The sequence below is a fragment of the Nematolebias whitei genome, chromosome 8 (assembly GCF_014905685.2).
Source record: "Nematolebias whitei isolate Nwh7 chromosome 8, NemWhi1, whole genome shotgun sequence".
Taxonomy (NCBI): Eukaryota; Metazoa; Chordata; class Actinopteri; order Cyprinodontiformes; family Rivulidae; genus Nematolebias; species Nematolebias whitei.
In genome coordinates, this window is record NC_056505.1 from 11,587,201 (window position 1) to 11,604,295 (window position 17,095).

Sequence of the window (17,095 nt, forward strand, 5' to 3'; positions counted from 1 at the left end):
TCATTTAGCCTTTATTTATCCAGGTTAGTCTCATTGAGCCACGAGAACTCATTTTCAAGAGAGACCTGTTTAGGGAGCACATGGTGGGGGTTAAGGGCCTTGCTCATGGGCCCAGAGTGGGGCAAATGAGGGTGGGGGCAAGTGTGGGTGTTTCACCTACCCCACCCACAATTTTGATGTTGTCGGGGCCGGGGCGTGAACCGGCGATCTTCGGATCACAAGCCCACCTCTCTAACCTCTGCGCCACCACTCCCCAAGATCACGATTTCATAGATTTTTTTCCCAAGATTTCATAGATCCTTGTATACAGTTTCTTGTTATACTTCATATTTTTGCTACGTTTGGATGTAACTGGGACTTTGAGTACACAGTTTTGTTCCACCTCATGTACCATGTGTGATGAGAATGACAATAAAGAACCTCGACCCTTCAGTGAGAAGGTCTTAATAGCGAGGACTTTAATTTGAAAGGCAATAGCTTTGTTTAATAACTAATTTGCAACTTAGCCATTAGGTAGAAAAGTCCTGTCTACAAAGCAACAATTACATTATTTAACATGTAACTTGATTTTATTTCCTGTTAAAATACAAACTAATAAATGACTCCATAATCTATATTGTTTGGTGCTCTTATGTAGAATTTAATGCATATCTTGGAACAATTTCTGACAGAAAATCTTCCACATTTCCTAGAGGTTCACACGTGTGCACGTGCCTGGTTGTGGAAGTAGAATCCAAAGTCACGATAAGTTTGTCTGAGATAAAGGCTGAAGAATCTAACACTATCTGTGTGGACCCCTGAGTGTGGTACTCACCGCTCCGTACAGCTCTCCTTTCCTGCTGATCGCCAGATAGTAGTTGCTGTTCAGCCCTTTAATGGCCACCACTCCCACTTCCACTGATGTGATTTCCAGAATACCTGATTCACAACAAAAGGCCAGAGGTGTTAATTATCTAAACGAACATATGATTCTTTAACACGCTTCAAAAATGAATGTATTCCAGACTCTTCGTGGAAGAAGAGTTAACACTAACACAAAAATATCTGAATTTTTCTTAAAGGCATCTGGGAGAATAAAATACCCAGCAGCACATTGCATTCACATTTTAGGACCGTTAAGCAGTAGCTCTTCGTAAGGTTGCAATTATTCTGAGCACATTCATCATTTTCTGTGATATTTTAAAGTTATTTTACAGCCTACACCTGCGTAACAAATCCCAGCTGCACTGCTCATTTTGTTGGAAAATTAATAGGTTGATTCCACGGAGAGTCCCGGGTTGCTCAGGTTCTGTTTCCAAGTCACCATACAAATGATTCAGGCTTCTCCTGGGTTAGTAGAAGGTAAATTTATACCCCGGCTAACAAGCGTGTGTTTTTCCTTGCAGACGGCTGCGATTATTTGTGTGGTCTCAGTATCAGAGGTCAGAGAAATATAACTTCCTAATGTGTCCTTTGACCACAGAAGCCACTTGTCTCGTGTTTTGCTGCTGCCTGTTTGTAAGTGAATCCTGCTGGTTCCCATGGCATGTTTGATTTCATGCTGCCCTCCCTGACTTCCTCTCCCCTCTTCCTGTGAGCTGTCGTTATTTTATCTCGATAAGCACGCATGTGGAGGCCCACACTCACACACACACACACACACCAACGTGGGGGCGTGAACTCCAAAGAGTCAACGACATCCTTTGATCAGATCTGTAGCCACGTCTGAGTCTGATGACTGTTTGTGTGGCACTCGGCTCTACTGTCAGTCCCACTCCGGAGGAGCAGACCCTGGCGAGTGGACAGTGGATAATGCAGGTGTGACCCCCCCACACACCCCCACTCCCGCCAAAAAATAAACCTAAATATATAGCAGCTTTCTTTCCTTGTCCGTGAGGTCTTGACTGTATTGATTTCTAGTTCAAAAGGGAGCACCTCAGGGCAGTGGAGGTTTGGAGCTGCAAGGTGGTGGTGGGGACGGTGACACAACGGCCATTGAAGATCTGAGAGGAGCTGGTTTCTGTAAGGGATCGGATGTCAGGTATGGAGTGAGAATGTAAGACAATCTATGGCAGTCCCTGGCTACTCTGTAAACATGGGAGGGATGAAAGGAAGGGGAACAGAGGAGGACAGAGGAGCCATGACAGTGAGACTGGGGGTGGAGTGAGGATTAGAAAGGCTGTAATGATCACTGATCAAAGTCAGCCACCGGAGGCAGGGGCGAGACAGGTTGTATATACACACATGCACACACGCATGCACACATACACACACACATATAATAATGCAGCAGGTGAATATGCATTTATGCCCAGCGTGCAAACTCGCTGAGAGAATAAAAAATGTCTCCATTTGTTCCTCAGTGTTTGAAAGCTTAGCTTGGTTTGCAAACCCACATCTGAAAAAGTTAAGATATTATGCAAAATGTAAACGACTAAAGAATGCAATGATTTTCAAACTTCATAAACCATATTTTAGTCCCAATGGAACAAAGTAAATATATCATTTGTTTAAACAAACAAAAAAAAAGAAAGGTTAAAAATGTCATTTAGAAATTTATGGCAATATCCTCACTCAAAATGTTAGGACATGGAGATGTCCGTCGCTGTGAAGCACGCCCTCTGTTAACACCAGTCTGTAAACCAACTGAGGATCAGTTGCCAGAGATTGTTGGAGTTGTTGTTTCATTCTTGTCTGATATATATGTCTGGCTGTTCAACAGTCCCCACTCTTCTGGAAGCACGTGTTCTAAAACCTGTATATACTGTTCTGAGTCCTGTATGAAAGCTGCCCATACCATGACACTAATGCACCCCTATACCATCAGAAAGACAGGTTTTTAAACTGAGCACAGATAACAGGCCAGATGGTCCCACTCCTCTAATAAAAAAGAGCGTGACATCCTTGGTCTCCCCCCCCCCCCCCCCCCCCCCAATTTTTTTTTTTTTAGATTTTTCTGACCACAGAATGCTTTTCCACTTTGCCTCCATATTTTCAATGAGCGTTGGCCCAGAGAAGACAGCAGTGGTTCTGGATGGGGCTCACCTATGGCTTCTTCTCAATAAAACATTAACCAGCATTTATGGAAGCCATTGTGAACTGTGTTTACAGACACTGATTTGTGGAAGTGTTCCTGGGTCCATGTAGTGACATAATCAATCATTTTAATATTGCAGGGCTGCCTGAGGCCCAAAGATCACGGGCGTCTAAAATTGATTTTTGGCCTTGCTCTTTGCAAACTGAGATTTCTCCAGTACTTTTTCATATCTTCTGATGATGGGATTTTCAAAGTTTTCACAATTTTCTTTTCAGGAACATTATTCTAAAACTGTTCTATTATTTTTATGCAGTTTAAAAAAAAAAAACCTGATGAACCCCTGCCCATCTTTACTTCAGAGGGATTCAGCCTCTCTAAAATGTTCTTTTCATCCTCACTTCTATTTTTGGCTGGTTGTCAATAAAGCTAATTCATTTCAAAATGCTTCTCTAATCGTTTCTTATGTGTACCACTTACTTTTACAGCCTTTGTCTCTACATTTTGAGATGTGTAGCTGGCATCGAATTTACAATTTCCTTATTTTTTTCATAAATTTGTACATTTTCTTATTCTTTACATTTGATATATTTACTTTATGTCGTGAAAAAGCACGTTTATGAGAGTTGCTAATCATTGCATTGTTTTTATTTACCGTATTTTTCTGACTATAAGGCGCATTGGATTATAAGGGACTATATCAATGAACCGTCCTGTTTTCATACATCAGGTGCACCGGATTATAAGGCGCATTAAGAGAAACAAAACAGTCAGATAAGTCAAACTTTATTCATCTCATTCACAATAACCACATAAAATCAATTCCAGGTCAGTAAGCACAACCAGAATTAATACATAAGATGCACCTGATTATAAGGCTCACTGTCAATTTTTGAGAAAATTAAAGGATTTTAAGTGTGCCTTATGGTCTGCAAAATACAGTACAGTTCATACAACGCCACAGTTTTTTATAATTGGGGTCGTTCAATTGGCAAATAAATTAGCTTATGATTGCAAAAATGAGTAGATAAAGGCAAAACTAAAAAAAAATTTTTTAGAACCATTACAAATTTAGACAAATTGTTGTTTAAATGGGCTCCATTGTGCGTACAGCACACGTAAAATGTTGCCTTAAGTGAACCAGCTGCGTGTTCAGCTGTTTACAAAGAGAGACAGTATTTTTTCCATCTTTGAAGTCCTGTTGCTTTTTCCTATAACGTGCGGCTTATTTGATATGCTCTGTTTGGAGTTAGTGAGAATTTAAAGGTGGTTTTTCCACTGTGGGATGCCAAAAGGGGTAAGAAACGTGCACTTTGCTGCTTGTAGGGTTATTTTTCCTCACTCCTACTTTGGCACTGGTCTGCACAGATAAGTTAAAATATGAGGAGGTTTGATCGCTACCATCTCCATGTCCTAAAATAGAGCAGAGTGGGTTCTAAATCAGGATCTAGTGTACGGACAGTCGGTAAAGACCGCACTGTTTTTACAGACAGGAGAAAAGCTACACATTTGCCTCCTCAGGCCTCTACAAGAGCAGCATGTTTGTTTTGCAGGCGCAGGGCTTTGACTAAATAAGATCAATTACACGGGGATGCTGAAAATTCACATTCCAATAGCCAAAATAAAACACCTCTTGAGCCCGTTCAGAATACGCCTGAAACAAACGTCCAGCGTTTAATGAGTACACACAATCCTGACAGCACACCACCATATCTGACTGAGTTTGATTTGGCATCCTTTCACTCGTTACACAAAGTTGCTAGTTGCTTCTACATTTAAAAGTGCTCAGCTGTGATTCATAGATATTTTAATTACGCACTTAAACCACACAGATAGCTACTTAGCTGACTTTGGAATAATCTCCCTCCTTTTCTCGCTGCCTTTCTGTAACCTCAGCACAGGCCCCTGGCGGGTTGGAAAGCCATGTGGGACAGTTTTACGCAGGCATCCCCATAAATCTGTGGGAGGCTGGATACTGGCTCTGTAACAGACAGTGAGCTGGGTCTCTGCGAGGCCAAATAATAGCGCTCAAAACTGGATTTTGTGCATCTAATTCAGCTCTTAAGCATAGTTTAAGAAACACACAATGTCATTCAGGATGAGCTTTAACTTAAAGTTTTTATTTGACTATGCAATTCAGAAAATATAGACAGTCCATAGAAAAAAAACTTGATATTTTGTCACTTCAAGAGACCATGAGGGGTCCACAAAGGATGCCAGATCTGGGATCATGTCTAGCCCCGGGGGCCAGAGTAAAGACTGAAGCTGCTGTTGTGTAGTATTCTTTACCATGTGAACCTGATACGAGGGCTCAGAATCCAAACACAGTGTCCCCAGACCCCCCCAGGACACAGCTTTTTCATGGCACCACCATTGATACTGAAGATGCTAGCTTTGATGTGGCCACAATGATGTTCAGTCAGCTCATTCATGAACTTGTACCTCTAGAGAATCTCCTTTTCTCCTCCTCTTCCTGCTGTTCAATCCACAGCAAATGCTACTGACTTAAAAAAAAAACCATACTGGGTCATTTGAAACAAAGATGGAGGAGTAAATCACCCTCCAAACAAACATAAACTTTAGGTTGAATTCACACCAACCGTTTCAATAAAACTGAGCCAGACTTCCTCGCTTCACTTCGGTTTTTACGACTTGAAAGAAACTGCTAACAAAGCTGGCAGTAAAGGCATCACTTTGTAACATGGTCAGGAAATTAAAGCTTCTTCTGTCATGACCTTGTCCAAACAAACATCTCCCCTGACATTCTGCTTCCCAGTGCCATTTCCCTCAAGTCACTTTGATTGACTGCGCGGTTTGTGCTCTCCCACGAGGAGCATTAAAGCCACGCTATATGAGTTGGAGAAACCGTGAAAACGAAGGAAAGACGAAGCACGCAACAATGAAGGAGATGTATAAATTGTGTGCATGTGTGTTCAGGATGAGTGAGCACGTGTCGGCTACTATACGATCACACACCCACTGGAGCATGTGCGAGCCTGCATGGCGGCTGGTGGGCACGCACACGTAGCTTGGTGGCTAACAAATGGGAATGCTTTTTCGCTGACTGATACAGTGAAACAAACATCATGTAATCACTTAAAGACACATTTCTCTGAGTGAAAATGTCAAACAAATGTCTGAGCTGGGGCTGAAGGTGTGCAATTTGCTCCAAAGCAGGCTGGCAGAGGGATAATCTGAGTGAGGGAGTGATGGAGAAACAAAAAGAGAAGCAGAACTGGCCTAAAAGCATCAAGACTGACAGTCATATACACCCCCCTCCTGCTCCGGCCCTGTTTTTTCTGTGGCTGTTATCAGGTCTGTTTACTCTGGGCTGTGAAGACTGCCTGATAATGGCTGAGTTATCTGCTCCTGCTCCTTTTTAAACCATCTGAGAGCTACCATCATTGAGCTGAGTGTTTGGACAGGAGAGATATCGGTCAGATGTCTGGTTTAAAACAAAGGACAACCCAAACTGGGAATTCTTCTTCCAAGCTTCCAACAAAATGATCAGGAAGGGACTTTTTTAATTGTAGTTACATTTTTGGATGAGGATTTGATGCATATTTGGTCAAAAATGCACATTTAAGCATGTTTGATCCAAAATGAAAACAAAAAAAACCTAATTTTTGGAAAGATGGCTGATTACAGCGATCAACAAAGCCTATTTTTGTTTTATTTTTGTAATTTCTTCACCACAAAAACGGAGCAGAAGTTTAGTTTTAGACGAGTGTCTTTTGTCCATGCAATAAATTCCAACTGACTGCAAGATTTAACTCCAGGTAGTCTTAATGAACCATTTTTAAGAACCGGATTAATCTGTTTTCACACATTTAAGAAGAGTTACTTACTGAGGGGGTCATCCTTGCTCTTGGTTCCATTGACTTGTCCATTTTTATCAATCCTCAGGAAAAACTTTTGGAAAGAGAAAAGCTTTCTTCTCCGTATGTCTCCCTGTAGATGGTTGTAGCTGCGCACATGCCTGCCCTGTGGTCCTCCGGCCCGATATTGGGGGCCCCTGGTGGCCCTTGGTCTGGAGATCAGCTCAGACCTTGAAAGGTTCAGTGGAGCCTCAAGTGTTTGCAGGTTAGCAGGCCTCAGTCTGTCTCTGCGGGGCTGATGGCAGGTGGCCTCAGGTAGGGACAGGGAGAAAACCACAAGCGTGAGCAGGAAGGGGAAAGACGGGGAGGAAAGCAGTGTTGGTGACCTGAAGCTGGCCCCAGAGCCAGAACGAGCTCCTGAGCCAGACCAGGAGCAAAACGAGGCAAAGGCAGCCTTACTCCTTCCAGCAGTCCATCTGATCATGGTAGTTTGCTGTGAGGAGGACTAGAGGCAGCCTCAGAGCCTGGGACATGCTGCTGGGGGTGAGGAGAGACTATAAGGGCAGGGAGGGGAGCCCTCCACAGTCCAGACTGGGTGAGATGGTCCCCCTGCAGAGTCCAAATTGTTCAGCACTTGCATGAAATACCAGTATATCCTTTTGAGTTAGTTTGATTGTGTAATGCCCAACAAGTCAAGTCTTCACTGGAAGACACGTTTATAAGTGTATTTTAGTAAGAAATATCTTTTATTTCTTGTAGGGTTTTTGTTCTTTCAAGATAGGCTGTAATATTTTAATTATTGTCCCTGGCTCCAAAAAGGGATTATTGTATTGCCAAGCTGAATATTAAAGATTAAAAAAGGCAAAAATATCTCCAAAAAAAAAAAAAGAATGTCAAACAGGAAAAAGAATTGAAATCCAAGTTGAAAGTCTGACACACACACACAAAAAAAAAACTGACGTAAATCTTTAGTTCCTGTGAGATAAAGATGATGCCACTCAGCATCAATTTAAAAGCTGTTAGACTCCAAATGTGCACAAAAGCATTTGTAAATTTCCCCCTGAGGAGGAAAAAGGATTTAAACAGGAACGTTGGTCAATCCAGGCGCAAATCAGGCAATCCATCTGTCCCTTTCAGATGTCCTGCTCCTCTCGTTTTGTCTTTCCTCTCCCTCTCTTCTTTTATATAATTCCACCTTCATGCAGCGACAGCGTCTGGAGGTCTCAGGGTTGAGGGCTGCATGTGTCCCTTTTCTTGATTTGAGAATTCCTCACCTGCAGAGAGATCACAGAAAACAACTGTGTGTGGCTGTGTGGAGCTGCTTAAGTTACTTGATCCCTCCTCCTTTTTTCAACTTCCCCTCTCACATATGGGAGCAAGTACTGCTCTGCGTGTTAGTGTGTGAGTGTGTGTGTGTGTGTGTGTGTGTGTGTGTGTGTGTGTGTGTGTGTGCGCTAACATACAAACAAATCCAACTTATGAGAGTAGGCGAGAGGTGGTGACAAGGTTTATCTTTGTGGATGCTGCGGGGCCAGGAAGAAGATAGGACCTGATCTGTCCCGACTCCTTCTGATTGCACTGATTGCTCCATTGATTCATTCTATTTGTCTTTTTCAGTGTAAATGATTTAAAAAAAAAAGAGTCTTCTACTTAAAAAAACAAAAAACAAACAAAAAAAACTGTAAACTACATGCACACAGCTGAGAGTGAAGAGGATGAACATTACAACTTGAACTATGCTCATAAAGATGTGATAACACACACGTTATCTCTGCAGATAAAAATCATATTCAGTTACTTTTGCTGCTCCAAGCCTGGATGTTGTTTTATCACTAAAGCCTCTCTTTTTGTTTGCAGCTCTTTATTCTAGTGTGTTATCGCTCCTGCAAAGCTGTAATGCAATGCGGCTCTCCAGTTCCACTCAGCAGACGTCTATGTTCCTCTGGGACTCAGGTGTCTGAGTGGCTGTTAGCCAATGAGAGGCTCTTAAAAATTTACTCTTTAAGACAGCAGGGCAGGTACAGGACGAACAGTTTCATCGCAGAATAAAAGGAACGGTCCAGTATGTATAAAAAAAATGAGAAAAATGTAGCAAAAACACAAGATTCATGAATTCTACCCTATCATTGTTTCTTTAATCTGTCCGGTTTCCCTGATTTCTTTTTCTCGTAAAGCCCAGTTTTAGTGCTTGTCAACATTCTGCAGCCAGAACAGAAGCCTGGACTTCACTCCGGTCTTGGCGTGACTTTATCTGAGGATGCAAAAGAAGAATCTTATCAGCATTTCTTCTGCAGCGTCACGTCTCACTGTGATAACCTGAATCTATGTGGAAAGGACAGAGATGGACGTAGCAGGCGTCTGTTTACTGTAGAAATGATGGAGCTTTTGCACATTATAACAAGACCCAATGTTCACTAAAACAAAGCACTACACACTTTGATTTATGGTCCTGTGTTTACAATAATGTCTAGAACAGGGCTATTCAACAAAACTGCTCAGGGGGCCACAGTTCCTGAAAGCCAGCAGCTCGTGGAACGAACATCCAGCGATTAAAATCGTTATGTAAATAAAGAAAAGATTATAATGATCTGTTACCTTTTAAATTTGTTTATTTTATTGCATTGAATCATAAATGCAATAAAACACCCATACCCAATACCAAAAAAAAAAAAAAATTTAAATGTGAAGTGGGCCAGATTGAAGTCACCGGCCCGAGGGCCACCAGTTGAATAGCCCTGGTCTAGAAAGTTCTTTTAGCTACCGCAGAAAGGCAAAAGGTGATCATAACCATCCAATTGTATCACTTTTGTTACAAAAATACTTCATGAACATTATTGGACAAATGAAAAAACAAAACAAAACTGCAGAACATACTCATTCAGTTTAAATCTACAGTTTCTTAACTTTTGAAGTCAACCTGGTTCAACGTGGCTGCCACAGCCAAGTGACGTTAAAAATATCTCGGCCAACTTTGCAAATTTAAAACATGATGTGGTAGCAGCTGAGAATGATCCCCCCCACACATTCTGAGCTCTAACCTATCGTGCAAAATCTTTGATCAGAATTTTGATGGTAATTATTTACAACCAACTCTGTCTGTTAACAAAATATTTCATAAATCTCTGAACATTTTGTCACGAAACATTCAGTAAACGCCAAGAGAATATTTCTGATTAATTTTTAGAGCTAAGCAAATTTAAAACGGCCACCGAAGGGCATCTGAACTTAGAAAACACAAAAATGACTATAACTCAGCCAGTTTTAAGGAAACTGCACTAAAAGGGAATGTGGTGGGAGCTGAGCGGTGTGACAACTGGCAATATTGCATGAGATTGTGCATTATGTTATTTTCAAGGTGGCAAAATGGCAACAACGCCATCATTTCTTATCATAACACGGTTTTAGTTTAAATATCTGTCATGAAAGGCAGCAGGTAATATGTGTTCCTTCAGAAAATACTGGCTGTATAGTTTTTTTTACTATAGAGACGATCAGTTTTTGTTCTACAAAAAATTCTACAAAACTGAAAAAATGTAAAGTCATCTGGACAGTTTCTTTTGTTGCTGAGACGTTTCATCTTTCATCCAAAGGACTTCTTCAGTCTGAGGAGCCCACCAAACTAAACTGAATCCCACAAACCTCTCACACCCTGAGTGGCAAAAAAAAGTTTGCTGGTGATAAAATGGCCTCTGGGCCCACCCTCTGCCCCGTCAACTCCCCCACGGCAGACCATGCCGAAGTGGTTCAAAACACCAAAGTTCATGTTCATTAATCCAGGTATAAATCCAACAATGTTCAGTCAGGTCATCTGGATGGTTTCATTTGTTGCTGAAATGTTTAATCCAAATGACTTCTTCAGTCTGAGGAGCCCACCAAATCAAACTGAATCTCACAAACAGCTCTCTCCCAGCGTATCACCAGCAAACTTTTTTTCCACTCTGTAAAGAAGTCCTATGGATGAAGGATGAAACGTCTCAGCAACTAAAGAAATGTCCAGATGACCTGACTGAACATTGCTGGATTTATTCCTGGATTAATGAGCATGAACTTTGGGGAAACAATGTAAGTTTTTTGCCTGATAATATATATTTTATGTATACGTTTGACATTTAGCTATAATTTACCAGGTATAAATACATGAACTATGAAATAGAACAGAACAGTGTAAAGCAGCACAGATATTATCTCATGACTTTAGGAAATTGTTTTTGACTAGTCTAATACAGTAATTTAATTTAATTTGATTCAGTTTATTTATATAGTGCCAGAAGTTGTCTCAGGGGCATTGAACAGAAACATTTACATACATAAAAAGCCAATTAGTAAATGTTCTCTATCGAAGGAAGCAAGCAGTAAATGGACTGTACTTATACAGCGCCTTTCTATCTTATCAAGATATTCAAAGTGCTTTTCTGTGCCCTCATTTACTCATTCATACAACACTCGACTATGACTAATCAGTGCTTTATTACATTTATACACGGATGGGACACACATTGGAGTCAATGAGGGTTTCAGTGTCTTGCTCAGGGACACTTTGGCATGTGACAGCTGGTGGAATTGAACCCCCAACTCTTGCACTGGACGACGACTACTCTAACCACTCAGCCACAGCCGCCCCAATTGTGTTGAATCTTCATTTTGTCGCCGTCTACCATCCTGAGCAAGCACACTGGCAACAGTGGAAAGGAAAAACTCCCTTTTAATCCCTTTAAGGAAGAACCCTCCAGCAGAACCAGGCTCAGGATGAGCGGCCATCTGCTTTGAGCGGCTGGGTTTGAGAGAACAGGAAGGAGAAACAAACAAACACAGAATGACATGTCCAGGTGCACTTTTTATTGGAGGAAAGACAAAAATCACATTTTAAGGATAGAAATAATTACAAACACAAACAAGTGAAGTACAGACAGCAGCAGAGTGAGGAGATGTGGTCAATTTGTCCTCCAGGAGTCTAGCAGCACAACTAAGTTATAGCTCAGGAAACCCAAGCTGATCCTAACTATAGGATTTATCAAAAACGAAAGACTTAAGACTTGAAAGTAGACAATGTGTCAGCCTCATGGACAGAAGCTGGAAGTTGGTTCCACAAGAGAGGAGCCTGATAATAACTGAATGCCTCCCATTCTACTTTTAGAAACTCTAGGAACCACAAGTAAACCTGCAGTCTGAGAGCAAAGTCCTCTGAAGGTGCCTCAGATAAACGATGCTGACAGACGCACGATTTGCAGGACATTTTCAGAGGTTAAAGAGCACGTTCTTTGTGAACGTAACCATGCCTGTTCCCCCTCAACCACCCCCCTCCAAACCTAATATAAGTGAGATTTGCAGGGACTGGAGCCGGACTCATCTCCATCCTTGCTCAGAGCTTTTGCATTTAGTGTATCTTTATACATCTATCCCCATGAATTGCTTTTCAAAGTTCAGGACTAGAAAGAAGAGAACATACAAATCAGCCTCTGATCCTCCCCTACGGGCTGCAGCCCTACCTGCGATCTTTCATAATTTAAAAACAAAATCTCAAAAAGGAGTCCAATACTGAAAATGTATACGCTATCAGCAGAGATTTGATTTTACTTTTTTGTTGTTGTTTGAAATTAGGTGTCTGGTGAAATGTAAGCAACCAGATTAACAGCAAGAGAAGCTTTTGATCGTGATTAGATTTTTTTTCTTCAAAACATTTTAATTTATTTCAACACATAAGTTATTTACTGTGAGAGTTACATGTAAAATCCAGAATTACTGTTTATGCATAGTCATATCCGCTTTCAAGCTGAGCTTGAGTTGCATTTTTCTTGCCTTGTGAAACAAATTAAGCAGAAAGGGGCACCGACGCCAGTGCACCACTGAGCTGATGAGGGTGGTAGTCACTGAGCTGAGGTGGTGAGTATGAATGCAGCACTCTACTCTTGTTGCTCAACCAATAGCAACCTAAAGAGGTGTATTTGCAACCATAATGTGCACAAAATGGGCTTCATTTTCTGCATTCCCCTGAAGTAAAACTGTGGTTTGTTTCTAAATTATGCAATCATCGTTACAATCTGTTGTGCTTTCTGCTCAATAAAACGTATCACACTGGCATTTAAACTGTGGAAATTCACCTTGTTTTGGATTTCTCATGTGTCTCTAATTTTCCTTTACCTCACTGTGAGCATATTGGCGCCTCCCTTTCGGTACACTATCATTAGGCAGATGTTATACAAAGAAAAGCACCTCTCTTCGTGTTGCTCAAGCTCAAATCCATATGTGGTTTGTGAGAGAATCTAACACACAACTCGCAAACAACCAAAGTGACCTATGGGAACCATGTGTGTGCTCCCTGGGGCCCGATCGGTGTGTGCTGGGTCAGAGGAGGCTTTAATAAAGAAACAGACCTGGTCCAAGGATGCCAGTCTGCCTGCCTGGGGACATACAGCCTGATGGAGTCCAGATGAGAGCCACCAGACTTGACTTTTTTGCTCTAAAACCCAGCAGGTTGGTGCATAGATGACGCTCGCCTGTTTTCTACTCCAAGTCTGATTTACACTGGGATTTGAGAGGTAAAGACACTCTAAAGCAACATTCTCCATTTAATGGTACATTCAAGCTGAACACATGCTTCGCTCATACCGGAGGCCTCGTGCTTCTCTTGGTCATCTAATGTAAATATTTAATGAGTTCTCGGCTGTTGCTTTGGGCGGTGTCCGGTAACCCAAAAGATGAGGTTGCTGTATCCTGCTCTTCTGTGATCAATGGAGCTCAGTCATTTTATCTTCCACATCCTGAACAGGCACTTACATCATCGCTCTCTGTTGAGTGTCAGTTTCAGGAGGCCGGTGGAATTTACTTACAGATAAAACGACTGGTTCAGCCGGCGGTGCTCCGAGAAATATGAGGTGACCATGCAGTATAATTTACAACCAAAGCGTTTTACTAAATCACAGAGTGAAGGCAACGCTCCTGTTCTTTGCAGACAGCTGTAATTTTCATGCGATTTCTTTGGGTGTTTAAGAAAATAAAGAGACATTTGTGGAGTAAGGAGCAGGACTGGCTTATGGAAATAGTTGAATTTTATTTTTTGCTTAAAATGATGGAGTCCTTTAGTTTGCTGGACTGACTAAAGGATTTGTTGGCAATTCTTGTACAATTTTTCCAGAATTAAAGCTATTGCTGTATAAATAATATTATATAAAATATTATTTATTATGTTAGGAAGTGTGTTATTGTTGGATTGAATTATCCTATCATCAGCTCATTAAATAAATAAGCCGCACAGGAAAGGAGAAGATCGTTAATCACCCAGGTTTTTAATCTTGCAAGATGGAAGAGCATTGAAAACCAGCATACAGGATGTTGCATCACGTCTGGATCACAAAGTCTGTCCACAGGCAGTATAAAGAAGTGTCTTTTTATACTGGTACAAACGTGAGGTCAAGACAACTTTGCTTTCCAGGCCTTGAGTTTATGAGGTGAAAGGCTCCATGTTTGTGCAGGCTCCACATTGCAAAAACAAAACAACTCTTACACGTGGTTTATACTGTATAACATTTGACATTAGTAAGTGAAAAGCATCTATGACCTTTATATCCCCCAACATTTACCACCTGTTCATAGATTTGTATCACTTATCAATAACCTCTATTGCAAGGAAGCAAATGCGGTGGAAAATCCACCCAGGGCAGTTATCTTCAACTACACATAAGAATAATAAAAATAAAATGTGATGCACATAAGTCATAATTCCTAAATATATAAACAGTAGTTCCTCGCTACTTCATGGTTCGTTTATCGCAGATTCTCTCTATCGCGGGTGTTCAAAACAAGATTGTACATGACACACAATTGGCTGATTGACGGATGAGTCGCACAATTGGCATGGAATTTTTATTTAAAATATGTTATTTTAAATTATTTAGCACCTGCTGCTGCTTTGAGCGGGCCTTACTGCAGGATAAACTTCCTCCTGCAGCTGATCAGCTGATTAGCTGATCTGCTAATCGTGCAAAGTGGAGAAGTGGGCGTGGCCAAGAGCGCTTGCAGGTGGCTGAGAGCAGCGGAGGCACAGAGGGAAATCCTGATATTCTCTGCTCTTTTCGAGTGTTTAGAGTTTAGAAACTTTGTTTAGAATATTGCAAGAGTGTGAGAAGGGTTTAAAAAGCCTTTATAAAAAAAAAAAAATATATATATATATATATATATATATATATATATAAACTACTACTTACTACCTGTACTTATGGGGTGCCATCTGTAAAGTTACACAGTCAAAAATGCACAGCAATATTTTGGTTTATTTAGCCTTTCATAAGAAAAAAATAGGGTTTTTTTTCAAAATCATATTTTCACCATGTTTTTCACACATTTATAAATGTCATAGTTCCAAACTAAATATTTAATTTACAAGTGAAATGTTTGGTTTACAAACTAAATACTTTTTTTTTCATTTACCCTTTATTTATACAGACTCATTGAGCCACGAGAACTCATTTTCAAGAGAGACCTGTTTGGGGAGCAGATGGTGGGGGTTGAGGGCCTTGCTCGGGGGCCCAGAGTGGTGCAAATGAGGGTGGAGGGTGGTGTGGGTGTTCTACCTTTGCCATCCACATTTTCATGTTGACGGTACCGGGAGTTGAACCTGTGACTTTCCGATCACAAGCCCATCTTCTAACCTCTGCACCACCACTCCCCCTACTTAACTTGCAAGTTAAATATTTAGTTACTAAACTAAATATTTAGGTTTAAATAAAATATTTAATTTCCAAACTAAATATTTATTGTCCAAGCTAAATATTTAATTTCCAAACTAAACATTTAAGTTTTAAGCTAAATATTTATTTCCTAATCTAAATATTCAATTTGCTAACTAAATATTTAGCTCGGATGGACCAAAACATTTAACTTGCAAGCTAAGCTAAGGTATAATTAGTTTGCAAGCTAAATATTTAGCTAGCAAGTTAAATATTTACATCCAAAATAAATATTTAATTTGCAAATTAAATATTTATTCTGGAAATCAAATGTTTAGTTTGAAAAACAAATATTTGGGTCCAAGCTAAATATTTAGTTAGAAAATTAAATGTTTATTTTGGAAATTAAATGTTTAGCTTGGAAAATAAACATTTAGGTTTGAGGTAAATATTTAGATAGCGAATTAGATATTTATTTTGGAAATTAAATGTTTAGCCTGGAAAATAAATATCTAGGTTTGAGCTAAATCTCTAGATAGCAAATTAAATATTTTGTTTAGGAATTTAATGTTTAGCTTAGAAATTAATTATTTAGCTGGGAAATTAAATATTTAGTTTGGAACTATGACATGACATATGAATGACATGGTGAAAATATGACTTTGAAAAAAAAACTTTTTTTTTTCTTATGAAAGGCTAAATAAACCAAAGTATTGCTGTTACTTTTTGACTGTGTAACTTTACGAACGGCACCCCATATATACTACTTTTCCTACTTCGCTGTTTTTCACTTATCGTGGAAATTCAGGGTACGGCTCCCTCGTGATAAACGAGAGACTACTGTATTTATTATATCGCCCGCTGCCTTCCATGCCAGCATCTTATGGATCATCTTATGATGAGAAGGGATGAAGTTTTAGACAAACTTCGTATAAAAAAACTTAAGCATGAAATACTGTGAGATCTTGAAAGATGTGATGCTTGGAGTTTGTAAAATAACTCAGCTGCTACTACCACACTAATATTAGATCAGCCTCTGTAAATTTGACTGTTTTAGATATTTAGTGTTAGCTAAGGTTAAGCTGCGGCAGCTTTCTTGAATTGCTCTGACTCTAAATGTTCATTTATAGATTCACATTTGATGATTATTCTGGGAGTTTAAAATGAAATCCCGTCTCATGAGATGTTTTAATAATGCTGCAGACGAGCAAACACACACAAGCGTGGACAAGAGCACTTCCTCTGCTTCACGCTCTGCGACGGGCTAGGGAAACGTGCAACAAGTAAACAAATAACTTAATTTGCCTTTTCTTTTTAAGGTTTAAAGCTTTGCAGGCAGCGTGGAGTGAAGGCTTGGAAAATCAACAAAACAAACTTGCATTCAATTACTGAATCCGAACACAAACTTGTTTGGAATTAGAACAATGAAAATGAGCTGTTCAAGCTGTTAGGAGTCATTTTATGAGCAGCTTGTCCTTTTTTAGAGAACATCTCGCACTTTAGTTGTTTGTAGCATTTAACGGTTCCAGTAAAAGGCATTAAAGAAATATATGTTTTTTTTATGTCTGCTATTTTATTAAATGTGTATTTGATTACTTAAT

General features: G+C 40.1%; 2 protein-coding genes across 2 annotated transcripts in view; both read right to left on the reverse strand.

Moving 5' to 3' along the window:
* The window catches only part of fgf10b (fibroblast growth factor 10b), an 8,825-nt gene extending 1,510 nt beyond the window's left edge, over positions 1-7,315 (reverse strand). The window contains exons 1-2 of the mRNA XM_037680931.1: positions 6,862-7,315; positions 815-918 (exon numbers count right to left, since the gene is read on the reverse strand). Coding sequence (XP_037536859.1) covers positions 815-918; positions 6,862-7,315 — 558 coding nt within the window. The remainder of the gene's footprint in view (positions 1-814; positions 919-6,861) is intronic.
* Positions 1-17,095, reverse strand: part of tmem8b (transmembrane protein 8B) — a 1,109,927-nt gene that overhangs the window by 835,445 nt on the left and 257,387 nt on the right. The window lies entirely within an intron of this gene.